The sequence below is a fragment of the Mus caroli genome, chromosome 15 (genome assembly GCF_900094665.2).
Source record: "Mus caroli chromosome 15, CAROLI_EIJ_v1.1, whole genome shotgun sequence".
Lineage (NCBI taxonomy): Eukaryota > Metazoa > Chordata > Mammalia > Rodentia > Muridae > Mus > Mus caroli.
This window is the reverse complement of record NC_034584.1, coordinates 34467237-34483941: the sequence shown is the minus strand read 5'-3', so window position 1 is coordinate 34483941 and position 16705 is coordinate 34467237. Positions and strand designations below refer to the sequence as shown.

At 43.9% G+C, this 16705-nt stretch overlaps 1 protein-coding gene across 4 annotated transcripts in view; it reads right to left on the bottom strand.

The window, feature by feature from the left end:
* Nucleotides 1-5296: 5296 nt before the first annotated feature.
* The window catches only part of Dcstamp (dendrocyte expressed seven transmembrane protein), a 15239-nt gene continuing 3830 nt past the window's right edge, over nt 5297-16705 (bottom strand). Inside the window, exons 2-4 of one of the 4 annotated variants that reach the window (XM_021183982.1) lie at nt 11643-12684; nt 6619-6927; nt 5297-5899 (exon numbers count right to left, since the gene is read on the bottom strand). In XM_021183982.1, the coding sequence (XP_021039641.1) occupies nt 5825-5899; nt 6619-6927; nt 11643-12671 (1413 nt within the window). In that variant the 5' untranslated portion in view covers nt 12672-12684 and the 3' untranslated portion in view covers nt 5297-5824. The remainder of the gene's footprint in view (nt 5900-6618; nt 6928-11642; nt 12685-16705) is intronic. The other 3 variants (XM_021183983.1, XM_021183984.1, XM_021183985.1) reach the window with 3 other exon arrangements.

The following is a 16705-nucleotide window of genomic DNA, read 5'->3' as shown; positions in this document are numbered from 1 at the left end:
AGAGCTTCAAACATCCTGCATGGTGATCTGAGAGCTTCAAAACATCCTGCATGGTGATCTTGATTGATTAGGTCCTAATGAGAAAAGCAGCAGACCCAGAATCTGAGAAAGAAAAAAAAATGTCTAACATCACAGGAAGAATCATGATGAGGCTATTCCTATGAATTGGTTAAAATCACTATATCTGCATATAAATCTATAACAATAGTAAATATGGCGTCAGTGAGGACATCAAAAAGATTCCAATGCAGCACTGCCACCAAACTGGGATTTGACATGAGAAAGGATGATGTTATCTTTGATGCAGTAGACGTTATAAGCCATCAGAACTAGGGAAGAAAGGCAACTGTGTGAAGTCACCTTCACAAGCATCTTTCTGCCTCTACAAGATTAAGAAAGCACATTTCACAATAGATACCTCCAAGAATTCAACCCACTCTTCATTTCCATTTAAAGTGGTCCAGCTACAGTTAAATAATCATGCCGGTAGTGGTGTCACATGCCGGTAGGATTTGCTGAAGGAGACAGAGGCAGGAGGATCACGAGTTTGAGGCCAGCCTGGGCTACACATTTTAGCCGGGCAGTGGTGGTGCACGCCTTTAATCCCAGCACTTGGAAGGCAGAGGCAGGTGGATTTCTGAGTTCGAGGCCAGCCTGGCCTATAAAGTGAGTTCCAGGACAGTCAGGGCTATACAGAGAAAGCCTGTCTTGAAAAACAAACAAACAAACAAACAAACAAAAACAAACAAAACCAAAAAAAAATCAGATGTCTAACTTAGACTGTAATGAGCAGGCCAAAGTCTGTTTTCAACATCAGAATTGTTCCTGTGACAGCATCTCCTTCCCAGGAGATGCTTCCTTCAGTCACAGGATAACTGTGTCCAACAGAGTGAAATAGCAAGTCCCAATTCCTATGACTCTTGCTAGAGACAAGAGGAGTGGATTTGATTTCTATGAAATTAAGACATTTTTTGCATGTGATGCCCTCCCCACATAGAAGAAGCTGACCTGTGCATTTGTGGTAAGGAGGACAGAGGTACCCAGCATGGCAGTCTAACATTGTTTCCTGTGCTCATAGCACTTACCTAAATCTACTGCACACTTTTATTTTTGGATAAGTATATGTGAAACTTCCTCACTAAGTTGAAAAAATACCAAAGGGACCAGGTGACCATCACCCTTCCCTTGAGAGTAGCTGGGTCAAATGCTTGCCCCGGATATCAGTGACGCTGACGGTGAGGCATATAAATAGGCTAGATAATTACCAGAAAGGAGATATTTAAAAGCAACATGCTCTCTCTAAAACCTGTCCATTTGATCCTTTGTCTGGGCTAATGTGAGTGAGATCCTTATTGTGTAGAGAGAATAAACTAAAAAATATATGCATAAAATCATTCATTATAGAAATTTGTTAATATATGCATTTGTTTAGAAAACACAGCAAGTTTGGAGATATGACTCATTGAGAGAACATTTTCCTATCATTCATAAGGCCACAAGAATCTAAGGTTCAATCCTTTTTGCAACAAAATCAAACAAAAATCCCTATACACAGGCACATGAAAGCACATAAAACCTTCAGTTTTAAACAAGTCAAAATTGCAAATGCATCCGTGCCTTCCCAAGTCCTTCTATGGCTGACAATCGTGTGTGATTATGGGCACTTTCACTAGAACACACTCTATAGCACTGGTGCATTGTGTTTATGATAATCAGAGATATAATTGTTCTGTGGTCTAACAGTTTAGGGGAAATTCGGGGTGACCAGTGTTAACAGGAATGTTTTTATTGTGGAGTTTCACGGTGTTTTCACTACCCCAATAGGCTTTGCGTGATGCTCATTCCCCACAGCCCCCTTTTTATGAAGCAACCATGGAGCTAGTGGTGTTTGTAATTTGATTGGAGAAATTCTTAATCAGATACGTTTCTAATGTAGGTCTCTTCTGTTAAAGAAATCTCACCACTGAGGAGTTGTAATTCTGTAAGATTCCATGGGGTGTGGTTCTGAATGGCAGCTGCCTGGAAGAATCCCTAAGCAGCTTCAAACAGGCCAGTGTGGGAGTCCCTGCCCTGGCAGCAAAGTCAGGTCCTTGGAGGATGGATTGAAGTCGTAAGCTTTAGAGCTACACATCCTAGGAATTATTCCTCCCCACCAGCCTGGGAACCATGGACCAACAATGTGAACTCTTCTTAAACGGTGAATGCAAGTGCGTGAACTCCATGGAATCTGCCTCCCCAGCCTACCAAACACCAACAGTGTTAGGAGGCCTCATTTACATAGCTGTAAAACAGAGATAGGTCAAGCCTGATTGTGTATGCCTTTAAATTCATCATTCTGGAGGCAGATACAAGTGGATGTGAGTTCTAGGTCTGTTCTGCAGAGTGTGTCCCAATCCCTTACTTAGTAAGACCAAGTCTTTAAGCAGACTTGTGATGCATGCCTTTAATCCCAGCACTCAGGAGGCTGAGGCAGGTAGATCACTGTGAGTTCAAGGCCAGCCTGATACACACACACACACACACACACACACACACACACACACACTCCTCCAGGACAGCCATGGCTAAATGAAGGGACCTTGTCTCAAAAACAACCAAATAAACAAACAAACAAACAAAAACAAGACAAAACATTTTAATAGGCTTATGTGAAGTTCTTACAGATAGTGAATACGCCCTTGAAAAGAAATGCAACCTCATCTGCCACTGGGAAAATGACACTTCTAAAGACCAATACTACTAGACTAAGTTGGACCAAAGTCATATTTGTAAAATAAATAAATAGAAGTAAAGAATACAGAAAAAATAGGGACAATATTTTATAGAAGATTTGGGGCCGAGGAGGGAAAATGATAAGAGCTTAAGAGGCACTAACACAGAAAGCCTTATTCAAGTGTCCTTCAGAGAACAAAACCAACAGGAGCAGTGAGGGAGCCTCCAGCCGGAGGAGGGAAGTTTTGAGCACTCCCAGGAGAGAGGAAGGGACAGTAGGAGCCAGCTACACGTGTAGGTGACATGGCTAGGAGCGTATAGGTCAACAGCTTGAAAGCTTGTAGGACCTGTTGTCTTAGGGCTGGTCTTAGTACCTGGCTGGTGGACAGCAAGAAGTGAAAGAGGTTTCCATGGATATGCAAAGTAGGTAACCTCTAGATGAGCAGTTCTCAACCTGTGGGGCATGACCCCTCTGTGGGTTACATACCAGGCATCCTGCATATCAGATATTTACATTATGTTTCATAACAGTAGCAAAGTTACAGCTGTGAAGTAACAGAGAAATAATTTTATGGGTAGGGTTCAAAGGAGCATAAGGAAGTGTATTAAAGGGCTGCATTACTAGGTCCATTGAGAACACTGCTCTAAGTGGTAGACAGCTGTTTGAACACGTAGAACACTACTAGCACGGATGGCCAGGCTATTACTAATACAGGGTTTTAGCCTGTGGTGAACAAATAACCTACAAAGTCAACCCAAGAGGACCATCTTTTTACCCATTTCTATAACATACCTGCTTTGCCGAGCCATTAAAAGTCTACCAGGGATAAAATGCTGGCTTAGACAGAGAAGAAAGAGGTATAGCCAGAAAAGCCTGCAAACAGCACAGGCTGTGTGGAGAAGTCCTAACCAGATCCCGTCCACCACCTTGGAAAGTGCCAACAAGCATTGGTTGACTGTTCCAACTCCTGGAATCTCATGAAGCTCTTGGATCATGCAGAGAGGTCAGAGTCATTTTTCTATTGAAATGCTGAGAGAGTTCCCACCCCTCCCTAGTAGGTGTGAGGGTGGGGGTGGAGGTAGACGGGCGCATCTATGAAAGAACAGACATGTGCAGATCTTCAGACATGTGCAGACATTCAGATCCAAAGCCTTTGAGAGGCAGAGGAAAACCAGTGTTCTACCTTGCCTGTTCTCTGCTGGTCATCTCCTTGTCTGCACAATACCTACCTCACTCAAAATTTACTCTTTCACAAAAGCATGCCTTAGAGGGAATGATTATAACTTGTGATAGCACTATAAGTAAGATACAGGTAAGAAGTTATTAAACTAGAAAAAAACACTATTTTATCACCACAGGAATAATTTTTACATCAACAGATGCTAAAATCAGAGAGTAAACACGTTAAACAGGGATGCCTGCATAGTCTCACAGTATCTCTCCACAGATGCTTATTAATTACAAAGGAAAACAATAATTACGATGGAAGAATTCACCAGATGCCGCCTTAACCCTACGATCAAAAGTGGCTTGTCAGCAACCCAGGCCTCCTGCTGTGGTGCAGGAAACACACAGTCTCACTTTTGTATATTTTCAATGAAAATGCATCACCTCGGTTTAACCGAGAGAGAACCTTGGCAAATCCAAACTGAAGGAGATTTTATAAAGTAACTGGCCATGATTCTTGAAAGCTGTCAAGATCCTGGGACAAAGGAAATATTGAGGAAATCTTCCTGGATGGAGAAACAAAAGAATTAGCAGCACTGGGGATTCTGGCTTGGATGGAGTGCTCTGAAGGGAGTGCTAATCCTTTGGTTGGTAAGACTGGAATTGGAGTCCCTGATTCTGTCTAAGTCATTGTTCTGCTCTTGAGGTTGTTTTGTAAGCTGTGAATGTTTGGCCATGAAGGTGAAGGGCAAGCACACACAACTGTATACTACTTCCTCAACTTTTCTAACCCTGACGATTTTCAAAATAAAAAGCTAAAAAAAAAAAAAAAAAAAAAAAAAAGATTTTTGTATTCTGGTACTTAGAGATAACAGGATCATTATTCAAGAAGATTTCCCCCTTCTTGGTATTTTGCGATAAGAAAGGTGAAAGAGGTCCAAAATGTGTATTTTAATAAGCGTGTCCTACGATGCTAGTGCAGTATGCATCTGCATCCTAAAACTTGGGCTGGAAAAGACAAACAAAAGAGTCAAAGGCTGGAGGGATGTGAGGGAGGGGCAGGCAATGAGAAGAAACTGGATGCTCCTGCAAACAGGCTTCAGGGTTTCTGACTGAGGGGCACATGGGGAGAGAGGCAACTGTGAGGTGACATCATGAAGGGCATTATATATAAGAATTCTGGGGGCAGAAAGAGACCAGGAGATTAATAGACCCACTGCTAACTTTATATACATGAGCTCTTGACAGCTGCTGATGACACTGAAATAGACCCTTCACAGTTGTGTTTTGAAATTTTTCTCTGAATGCTATTTTTCTGAGTGGTATTTGCTCTGTGCTGGGACTCCTTGGGAAGGGGTCCAAACATAACTAATTACTTACCTTCTACTGCGCTGATAAAGTCACATGATCAAGGCAACATATAGAAGGAAGGGTTTATTTGGGTTTAAGGTTCCAGAGAGACTCCATCAACATCACAGTTGGGAACTCTATTACAGACAGACATGGAGGCAGGGACAGCGGAGAGCCCACATCTCCAGCCACAGGCTGAGTAGAGTGAACAGGAATAGAACATGACTTTTAAAACTGCAAAACACTCCTCTGGGGTCACACTTTGTCCAGCAACGTGACACCTTGTAAGCCTCCTCCAAGTTGCACTAACTGGGGACCAAGTTTTCAAACATCTAAGCCTTTGGAGGACATTTTCATGCCCGCCATCACCATAGCTTTAATTATGACACAGTCTAGATACTGTGTTTTGTTTGGAAGAGACTCTGAAACTATTTACCTAGGGGCTATCTGGCATTATGATCGACAAGTATCTTGAAGGATCACCAGAGAGAAAGGCAGCCTTGCAAACTCAAACATCTGTAGACCTTCTCAGTTAGTCCCCTCTTGTTGAGTAGACAGAAACAGCAGTTGACCCAGAAAGAGGGACTGTGTTGCTCATAGATCATCTTCATTTGCAGGGATTGTCTGCTTCTTCCTAATCATTTTCAGGACTGGAAGCCAGAAGTCAATCTGAAAATTAGGTAAATGAACACTGGAATCACTTTAAATGCCACTGCTACAAACTCCGAAAAACACAGAAAATATCCTTAGTGCCTTCCCGGTCTTTCATTGACTGAACTGCTTTCTAGCTGCGTATGTTACCTGAAAGGGGCAATGTGAAAGATTCTTGTGCTTGACACAAAGTTGAATTTCTCCCTCTAGACACAAGTGCTTCCCCCTATGCATCCTTGAGGAGACATTTAGTTTGGCATTTATAAAGCAACTTTGCTATTGTCCTGGTGATCTGAATATGAGAGTGCTTTGAACTATTCGTTGAATTGCTCACTGATTCTTACTTTTCTCTCATTAATAAGTCAAATAAAACCAGTAATGTGTGTAAGAGGCAGATAGATAGATAGATAGATAGATAGATAGATAGATAGATAGATAGATGATAGATAGATGATAGATAGATAGATGATAGATAGATGATAGATAGATAGATAGATAGATAGATAGATAGATAGATAGATAGATGATAGATAGATGATAGACAGAATTCTTTAAGACTTATTAAGTGCCATTTCCTTCCATGTTTTTACTTTATCTTTGGTGTAGAAAGGTAAACTGTCATACTGCACTTGAGCTCCTAATGTAAAGTCGTGGAGTGCTTTGCAATCTAGTGTTGTTTGATTTCAAACAGAGCTTTATTTGGCTTAATTAGAAGTACAGCACTACCTTGGCCTTACCTTTTTAAAGTACAGGCTCGGTTTCCCATCAGCCTCTCCCAATGGCTGCTTTGATCGTTTCTCAAGGAGCTTCGCATGGAGGTATTCAATTCTCTCCCTCTCCACTTTGGGGTAGAAGGAGACTGACACGAGAATTTTAAGCTGCATCAGCATAGAAGACAACAATCCTAGTATTATTAGTGTTAAGAGAATAATACTGAGAGGAACCCAAGTCTCAGACACACTGAGACGTGGTTTAGTAATGCAGCTCGGTTCGAACATAGATATATTAAACGCAGAATCATGGACGACTCCTTGGGTTCCTTGCTTCTAAAATGAAAGAATAAAATAATCACTATGTACGCCATCTTCTACTCTGTCTCATCTGACTGTCTTTCTACTTCTTTGAATCACGCTATTTTCCTGAAAATATTCAGGGAGCTTTGTCTAAAGTAGCTGTCTGTAGCCAGGCAGTGGTGATGAATTCTGTGAGTAGTGAGTCACACAGTAACTTCCAGGACAGCCGGGGCTACATGGAGAAACCTGTCTCAAAAAAACCAGTGAAGGAGGAGGAGGAGGAGGAGGAGCAGCAGCAGCAGCAGCAGCAGCAGCTATCCGTCAAATATTCCTGTATACACTGTGATTAGAACAGAGAAGAAAGAATGACTTTTATCTGGAAAGGTGACAGTGTTGTCCAAAGTAGGCTTGTGAAGAAACTCTATCAAGCAGAGTCAGTTTCTCTGTCTCTTCTTGGTGGTTCAGATGCTGGTGGAAATCTGAGGTTCCATGAAGACAGAGAACTATGCTTTAACAAGTGTAACCATATACCCATTTTTTTTTTTCGAGACAGGGTTTCTCTGTATAGTCCTGGCTGTCCTGGAACTCACTTTGTAGACCAGGCTGGCCTCGAACTCAGAAATCCACCTGCCTCTGCCTCCCGAGTGCTGGGATTAAAGGCGTGCGCCACCACACCCGGCCCATATACCCATTTTTAATGGATTTTTTTATGTTGTTTTTTTACATAGGGCACACAGAGGTAATGAAAGATGGGGAGTCAGCTCAAATGAAAGAGAGAATTGGCTTGTTACATAGCCATTCAAGCCTTCAAGTAAGGACAAACTCCCTTCATCAGACCACAAAGTTAAAAGATATTAAGACACCGAGTCATAGACTCAATCTTTAGAGTTAGGGGGAATTCTTTCCTCTTTAGAATATGATACCTCCTTTTAGGATGACGTGTTGACCCACATCATTGAGGGAGACTCAATGGTCTTGTTAGAGGAGGTTGGAGGCGGCGTTTTCTGGTCTCTCCGGGTGTTAGAAGGGGTTTGAAGGCTAGAGAGCAAACCAGTTGTTCAGCCAATGGGACAAAAGACAGAAGATGACATTGAACCACCCAGCTCAGCCACCCGGGTGGAGAGTGAATGCTGATTCAGCTCTTTCTCTCCTCTGACCTGGAAAAGTCATTTAATCTCCCAGTGGATTTGTTTTCTAATTTGGTAAAGCAGGAATTAATGGACCAGATCCTGCCCATGAATAAACTACTCCCAGTGAAAATTAAACACCTTGGGGATGGGACATTAACCTTACAGACTAGAATACTCAGTAAGTTATTATCACCCTAGTGCCACAGAGCCCCAGGACCAAGAAGTAAATGACTTATCTAATTAATTAATTAATTAATTAATGAAGTAACCACACCCAGTGAATATCTTACATCTTAGACCTACCACCAAACCTGGACCTCTGTGCAAATGCCAAGTCACATGTGTACCAGAGCAGTGGGAAACATTTGGGCAGCCTCTCTTCTCCTTTTATTAAAAAGACAGTCTCAATCTGCAGTTACATGGAGACTTCAGTCCCTAGAGCAGAGGCATGCACTCGTTTTAATACGGTGGGAGAAACAAACACATCGATCGAGTCAGTGATGAGCGAGCCTGCAATGAGAAAGCAGCGGGTGTTCGGTCTGGGAAGAAGCTATTTAGTCTAGAAATCTAACTGGGGATTTGCAACTGGGAGTCAGAGCTTCAGAAAGATTGAGTCAACACTTTTGTATGGGCTTGCTTCGGGGCAATGTAGAAGACATATTTGCTCCTTCAAAATGCCAAGCAATATCCGAAATGAGACCCAATGGTTTAGAATATGTTTACCTCTCTTAAGTAAACAACTTGCTGAGATGGTATTGCTTGCAGTGGGTGGGAGGCTCTGCTACCAGATTGTCCTGGAAAGCAAATGCAGCCCAGTACCTGGCCCATGGGGTGCCCTCACTAAATCAGGACTATGGCTGCTTCTACTTACACTGCCATCCATCCAAACTCAACTTGGATCACTTCCCACTCTCTTTATTTAAAACATTTGTCTAAAACTATACAATAGTGGAAAATATTAAACTAGAAATATTGGTAAAACCTTGTACCACTGTGTCTCTTCCTGTCTGATTTCTTTTTCGCAAATCTGCCATAGCAGAGAAGGTGAAGAGCCTTCAAGGGCATCCTGGGATAAGGGCAGGGCATTGCCAGTCACGTGGGGAGGGGGGAGGTGAGCTGCTGGCACAGTCTCCCGGGTACCACAGAAGAAAACTTAGGAGATGTCACAGAAACCTTGGACTCATACCTGACCCAGCACTCAACATCCAGCTGCTGTTATGTGTGTACACAGAGGTCTCTTCCATTGGTGTGTGAGTTCTACAGTGGAACTATCATGGTCTAGACATTATTATATCCCTGGTACTCAACAATGTTTAAAGATTAGTTTTATAGGAAGATAGAACTTAGACATATATACAGACACAGAGACACAGACACAGACACACACACACACACACACACACACAGACACCCATATGGACACATACACATGCACATGTGCATACAGAAACACAGATAGACACACACACACATATGCACAGGTACACACAGATACATAGACACACATATACAGACACAGAGACACACACAGAGAAACACACATGTACACATGAATATAAACACACACACACACACACACATGCACACTCCAGTTTAAATCAGTGAAAATTCACCAAACAGGCATGGATGTTTTATACTGGCAGAGACAGAAATACATGAGAGAAGAGAAATGGGGACAAGTGAGTGAGAAAACAGGAAGACTGAGGGGGAAGAGTTAAAATGGGGGGGGGGTTGAAGTGAGGGAAGGGGAGTGAGGGGGAGGGGGGAGGAGAGCGAGGTGGAGAGAGGCCTTTTGCTTCTGGGCTTCTTATTTAGCGTCATCTGAAGCATGTCTTCTATTATCTGCCCATTCCAAATATCTAGAGCAACAGGGAACCTGATAATTAAGTGAATTCTTCAGGGGCAGCAGAGAGCTCAGAGTAATCAACTCTAAGAAGCAGCTCAGGATTTGGAGGGCAAGAGCCCTGAGACTTGGTGTGCCGAACCAGAGGAAGGGGAAGGGCAGAGGAACTTGAGGCTCCCAGAAGCAGAGAAAGGGAGAGGGGTTCAGAGTGGCCCATCTCCGCAGCATCTTGATAAAGAGGAGACAAGTCAGACATGTGGCGGCAGTGGCCTGTAGGTACTTAACCGCAGCAAGTACCCCTCCCCCTCCTTTCACCTGGTTCAGCTCTATAATTATCAATGTTATAAAAACAGGCAAGTGTCTGATATTTTCCAGATCCTGTGAAATGTTACAGGCAAAAATGGGACAAAGAGAAAAGATATGATGTAATCCCAGCATCATGGCCGCCAAGGGGAGGGAGAGAAGCTAAAGGGAAGACAGAGTTCTCACACAGGAATCAGGAGTGTCGGGTCCGAGGAAAACAAAGTCTTTGGGTGATTAAGAGTCTCACAAAAGCTTCTGGGGGATACTGAGGATAGAGTTCTGGATGCTCTTTGGGTGGTAGGATTAGAAAGAGGTTCTCAGCCTTGGCTGCACAGTGGCATTGCAGTGGAATGGGAGCTGAAAAATTCACTCTAATCCAAGCAAAGTGGATTCTCTGAGGATTCTAGCCGGGGGGGGGGGGGGCATCAATTCCTGTCTCTCCAGTTTCACTGACATACACATACACTCACACACACAAAGACAGACAGACACACAGACATGCACACACACACACACAAACACATACACATACAGACAGACACACAGACACAGACATGCAGACACACACACACAAACACACACACACACACACACTCCCCACAGAAACACATGTTGTTGACAGACGTTGTGTAAAAGGAGAAGCTAAGGTATATATGGACAACATTTTAATGGGCTCCTTCGCATCCCACTGCTGTGGATGAAGCCCTTCCTGTTGGTAAGGACTCAGGCTACAAAACAAAGGTCTCAGTCAGAAGAGTTTGGAGTGTGTCTGTTCAAGTCTCAACAGTGAGAGAAACTCAAGCCCCAAACTCTGCTTTGTATGTCCATATATACCCCTCGAGACTCAACCAAAGTGAAATCAAAGCAAATTTGTTCCTACCCTCCAGGGTTCGCTGATTCTAAGACTCCAACAATATAATGTCCTAGTTCCCGGAGCCTGTGTCACTGCCTGAGAGAAAAGTCTCAGCAATAACTTTACATCAGACTCTTCGAGATGGAGAAATTGTCTTGGTGCACCCTAATGTGACCATGAGCCTGTTTTGAGAGGGACATAGCTATTTTTCCACACACAGAGAGATACGTGTGTTGCCACCACAAGCCAAGTAACACTGCTGGCCAAATAAAACCAGATGATGCAGCGTGAATGGCTTTCTGGAAGGAGATGCCCATGCCAAAGGGTTTGGACTGCAGCCCAATGATACTGATCTAGACTTCTTGTTTTTGAACTGAAAGAGAATAAGGTATGCTGTTTTAAGACACCCACCTTATGTCCATTAGTTATAATACCATAGAAAAATAATATAGCATTATATTTTAACTCTGGGACCTAATTTAGCCCATAATATTGGAATCCTTCTGGATGCCAGGCACCTTGAATCTGAAGACACTGGCTGGCTTAGTCCCAGCGTTTTTTGCAAGGCACACCAATAAAAAGCCCCATTACCCTATGGGAAGTGCTTGTGAGCCCCTACCTCTCCATGTAGTTTCAAGTGAACTTCCAGCCCTGGCAAGCTTTGGAACTGTTTGTTCATGGAGGAGATGAGCCGATACAGCAGATAGTCCACAGCAGCAAATAGCGCCCACATGTAGAGATAGGTCAGGACAGGAAGGAAGAACAGCCCAAGGGCTTTCTTCTCCTTAGGAGTCAGCTGCAAAGATGGGATGGTGACATATTTCTTCCTTTCCTTCTTATTCAGCGGGAGGACACAGGGCCGCTGTTGGTGCCTCTCCTTTTCATCAAACCGAACAAATTGTCTGGTGATGTAGACATTCTCATACTTCCAGCCACAAGGGCCCAGGAATCGCTTCAGGAAGAGGCCAGTGCTGACTAGGATGAGCAGAAGCCCGGCGAGGGCAAGCAACGTCTGGCCCACGGAAGTCAACAGCTCCGTCGTGACCACCATATGGTGCAGGACTCCCAGAACTTCTCCTCTAGTGTCATTCATATGAGCCTCCAGGGCATGGCTGGGACTAAAAAGAGAGACCACCAGAGTCTGGTTCCAAGAAACAAGGTCATCAAATAGATTCAGTGGAGTGGCAAGGCCGTAAATCCACTGGATGGCTTCAGTATACCGTTTTAAAAGTGGGAAATGTACTGAAAAGCTCTTTGCCCTTAGGTTGCAAGTCATGCTGTCTAGGAGACCTCTGAAGTTATAAAAAATATTTTCCACATGTCCAAAGATCACTACTCCAGTGCCAGCCGCAATCAAAGCGTTCCTACCTTCACGGAGGCCACACGACAGAACGGCCAGAAGAATGAAGCATCGTGCGCGCTTGGAACAGCATAGAAAAACACAGGTGATCATCCAGACAGAAGTGAGCAGGGCAACGGATGGCAGGATCCAGTAAAAGGCTGCAGAGAAGAGGCTCACCGAAAGGAAAGCCACAAAGCAACAAACTCCCAAATGTTGGATGAAGTCCACCCAGCTAGGGCTTCGTGGGAACACATAACTCCCCCAAAGCCTTAGGAAAATACTGGTGCCCAAGGTCCAGAGCCTCATCCTCCCTGTGTCTCTAGAGATAAAAAAGAAACCGAGTTCAGAAGTTATTTAAAAATCAAGCGGTAGCCGGGCGATGGTGGCGTGCGCCTTTAATCGCAGCACTTGGGAGGCAAGAGGCAGGCGGATTTCTGAGTTCGAGGCCAGCCTGGTCTACAAAGTGAGTTCCAGGACAGCCCCTGTCTCGGAAAAAAAAAATCAAGCGGTAGACTAGCTGTAAATACACACACACACACACACACACACACACACGCGCGCGCGTGTGTGTGTGTGTGTGTGTGTGTGTGTGTCTGTGTGTGTCTGTGTGTCTGTGTGTGTCCCTCCCTCTGTTCCTTCCCAGTGGGACTCCCACCAAGAAATGGGAGAAATAGATACATCAAGATGTGAGGTGATGCCAGGAGGTGGTGCTGCACTGCACCCTCATTCCAGCACTTGAGAGGCAGAAGCAGGCAATTCTCTGAGTTTGAGGTCAGCCTGGCTTATAGAGTGAGTTCCAGAGCAGCCAGGGCTACACAGAGAAATCCTGTCTCAAAATAAAACCGATCAAATAAGCAAATGACAACAGCAACAACTGGAGGTAAGGTGTGTTTCTGCATCTTTGGGTCTAAGTTGGTCTCACGATTTAGCTAATTAAATGTGGCAGCAATGCGTTCACACCAGCCTTGGGATGGTGGCTCAGTTCTTCATGCTCTAGTCTAGCCTTACCATCTGCTGAACTGTGGTAATTAGTGTCCTTTTAACATGTTAACAAACTATCACAGACTCACTAGATCAAATAAACACCCATTTATTCTTAGAGTCTAAAACGGGTCCCTAGAGCTATGATCCTTCTGGAGGATCGGGAGAAGAACTGGGTTACTTTCCTGTGCCAGCTCCTTGGGGGGTTGGGGCTGGGAGCATGCATTCTCTGGATCATACCTCCTCCTTCCATCTTAAAGCCATCAAGATTGTATCTTGTAAGTGTAACTCCCAACTGACATAAAAATACCAACAAACACTGTACCATATGTATAAGATTGAATGGGAGACACTGTGCAGTCTTTAAACACCCTCAAATGTATTCATTTTCATGGAAGTATTATGGTATAGGCTCTATGGCACAGCTTAACACTGCGAGAACCAGTGTGTTACACTGGATGTGGTAGAGGTGAACGTAGGTGGTGGCTACAGGGTATGAATTAGAAACCAGACGTGAAGATCTGATTCTGTGCCCAGGCTGAGTGGAGTTAGCAAAAGGCAGAATTAAGGCGGAAGAAGCAGGCACCTTAGGAATAAACACCTGTAAATTTCCAGTTCAGGAATGGATCCTAGCAGAAAATAAATGTGGAGAAAACTCTTATATTGAAGACAGGCATTATCCATTGCTTTTAAAAAACAGACAACAAACAAACAAACAAACAAACAAAAACAAAAACAAAACTGCTGCTTCACAATTCCTGACAGAATCAACTTGGTAGGGCATTTTAGTGCAGGGCTGGGCGACTTCAGTCCAGGGTTGTTTGGGCCCAGGATTTTGAGCAGAACATCAGGGAACTAGGAAGGTATTGCAGAGGAGAGCTGTTACACCAGGCAGCCAGAAGTTAGAGAGAGAAGTGAGCAGGGCTGACGTGCTCCCAAGAACACTTCCCCAGTGGTCGGCTTCCTCACACACAGCTCCACCCACTGTCCATAGCCTCTCCAAATAGTGTGGCCATCTGGAGACTAAGTTTCAAGTCATGAGCCTTTGCAGGCACTGCAAACTCACCCTACAAGGGTCATTGTCACGTACACTAGCTTCACATAAATCAATATCTCAAACATGTGGAGCAGGCAAGATGGCTCATCAGGTAACAGACTTGGTAAGCCGGTGGTTTGCAATTGTTGTTGTTGCATTTTTATTTTTGTTTTTGTTTTTGTTTTGTTTTGTTTTGCTTTTTTGTCAGCTTGACACGGGCCAGAGTCATTTGGGAAGAGGGACCCCAGTTGAGAAAACGCCCCTATCGGATTGACCTGTGGGCAATCCTATAGGGCATTTTTACTAATTAATGATTGATACGAGTGCATCTAATTCCTGAAAGAGGCAGTGCCACTGTGGACAGTGATCCTGAGTGGTATAAGAAGAAAGCAGGCTGAGCAAACCACAGAAGAAAGCCAGTAAGCAGGACTCTTCCTTGAACTCTGCTTCAGTCCCTGCCCTGCCCTACTTCAAGATGAATTCAAGATGAACTGTCATTTGTAAGCTGCAATAAGCCATTTCCCACCCTCCCATCCCCAAGTTCCTTTTGAACATGGCGTTCTGTCTCCACAGTGGAAACCCTAAGACACCTGTGTATACCTGAATGTTGCTAGCTGGAACCCACATAAATAAAAGCAGAATGAACTCCACAGACTTATCCTATGACCTCTACATAGCAATGTGTAGCATAGGTATCCAACTCCCATCTCTCTCTCTCTCTCTCTCTCTCTCTCACACACACACACACACACACACACACGTAAAATATTGTTTAATAAGGATGCTCCACAGGAGGCTGTTCTTGCATCAGAAGGAAGGGGAATTAGAGAGGAGATCAGGGTGGACACCATGAAGGACCAGCTCTCTATTCCTGAGAGCTGTGTCATTTCTCAGTCCATGAGCAATGCTTGCACGTGGTCCCCAGGGAAGAGAGAGCCAATATCACCAATGGGTCTGTGCTCCTGCAACTTTCCCACTGCCCCTGCCCTGGAGGGCTTGTGGGTATTGGGCTGTGGGTAGGTAGGGACTGTCTCTCCTTAGACCTATGCACTTTCTCTGCCATCAATTTTAGAGCTTTAGGATTTGACCTCTTGCTGTTATTTGACTGACTGATATCTAAGTAAGTGCTAATTGTCTATTACATGAAGGGCACTTTGCAAGAAGCCTCCACATCCCCTGCTTCAAATGTGCTTTGCATCTTATGCAGGGGAAGCGGAAGCTATGAGCCTTTGCTGAAACTTGCCAGTCTTCACGCAGAGTGGGCCACACAGTGGAATTCACAGCAAGCTGTATTGAGCCATTACCTCTTCGTCCTGCCTAGATTTCACAACTCTGGGTTAGGGAACAGGACACGCTGCTGTCTGAGCCTATTCCTCCTGGAAATAGGCCACCTTTACTGCCAGTGACTGCTCAAGAGCTGATCCAAGTATTACAGGTCCATTTCCACTGTCTATTAGTTTAGGTTTTCTCTCCTTTATCCGAAAGGTCAACCCTCTGAAGTTAGGATGTCTCCAATCAGCAGATTCATCTTTATACAAATGAGAATACCCAGTTTCATTTTTTTTCTAATTTCCTCTATAAGGTCCCAATTTTTCTTGTCTGCTGAAGTATTAATAATGTATATTGTAGGCTCATTTCTTCCTTCTCTTGCCTTTTTCCTTGTACAACATGTTCTTTATACAGATATTCCTCCACAAGTATGAAACAGATTTATAGCCACATTAAAATTTGAGTATTCTACAATAAAATCTAATATCAATTAAATGAGATCTATGGCTGCAATTTCATTCTGTAAGAGGTACATGTTTACTCAACAAGCAACAGTTCCACCCTTGACTTTGAGAACAAGATATCACCTAAAGACACCAAACCTTCAGGGAGAAAGACAGGAGGCATTCTCTCAGTGTGCAGCTCAAGGGACTTAGCTGAGCGCTGACCTTGACTCTGCTCCTCCCTTACTCCCAAGTGGGGCTTTGATTTCTTCCCACCCTCAGCTTATCATTTTCCCTAATGTAGATGATCTGCCTGATCCTTCTTATTGTAACTTAAGAAGAAAAACTTCTCCAGACACATTGCCGTTCCCTGGAGATGATGTGTCCTGACAATGTAGCACACATCCAGGACAGTGAGCATCACACTTCCAGGACATTATTCATAGGACTTCCAGACCATCATGCATTGCACCTCCAGACCATCATGCACTACACTTCCAGACCATCATACATCACACTTCCAGACCACCATGCATTGCACCTCCAGACCATCATGCATCACACTTCCAGATCATCATACACCACACTTCCAGACCATCATGCATTGCACC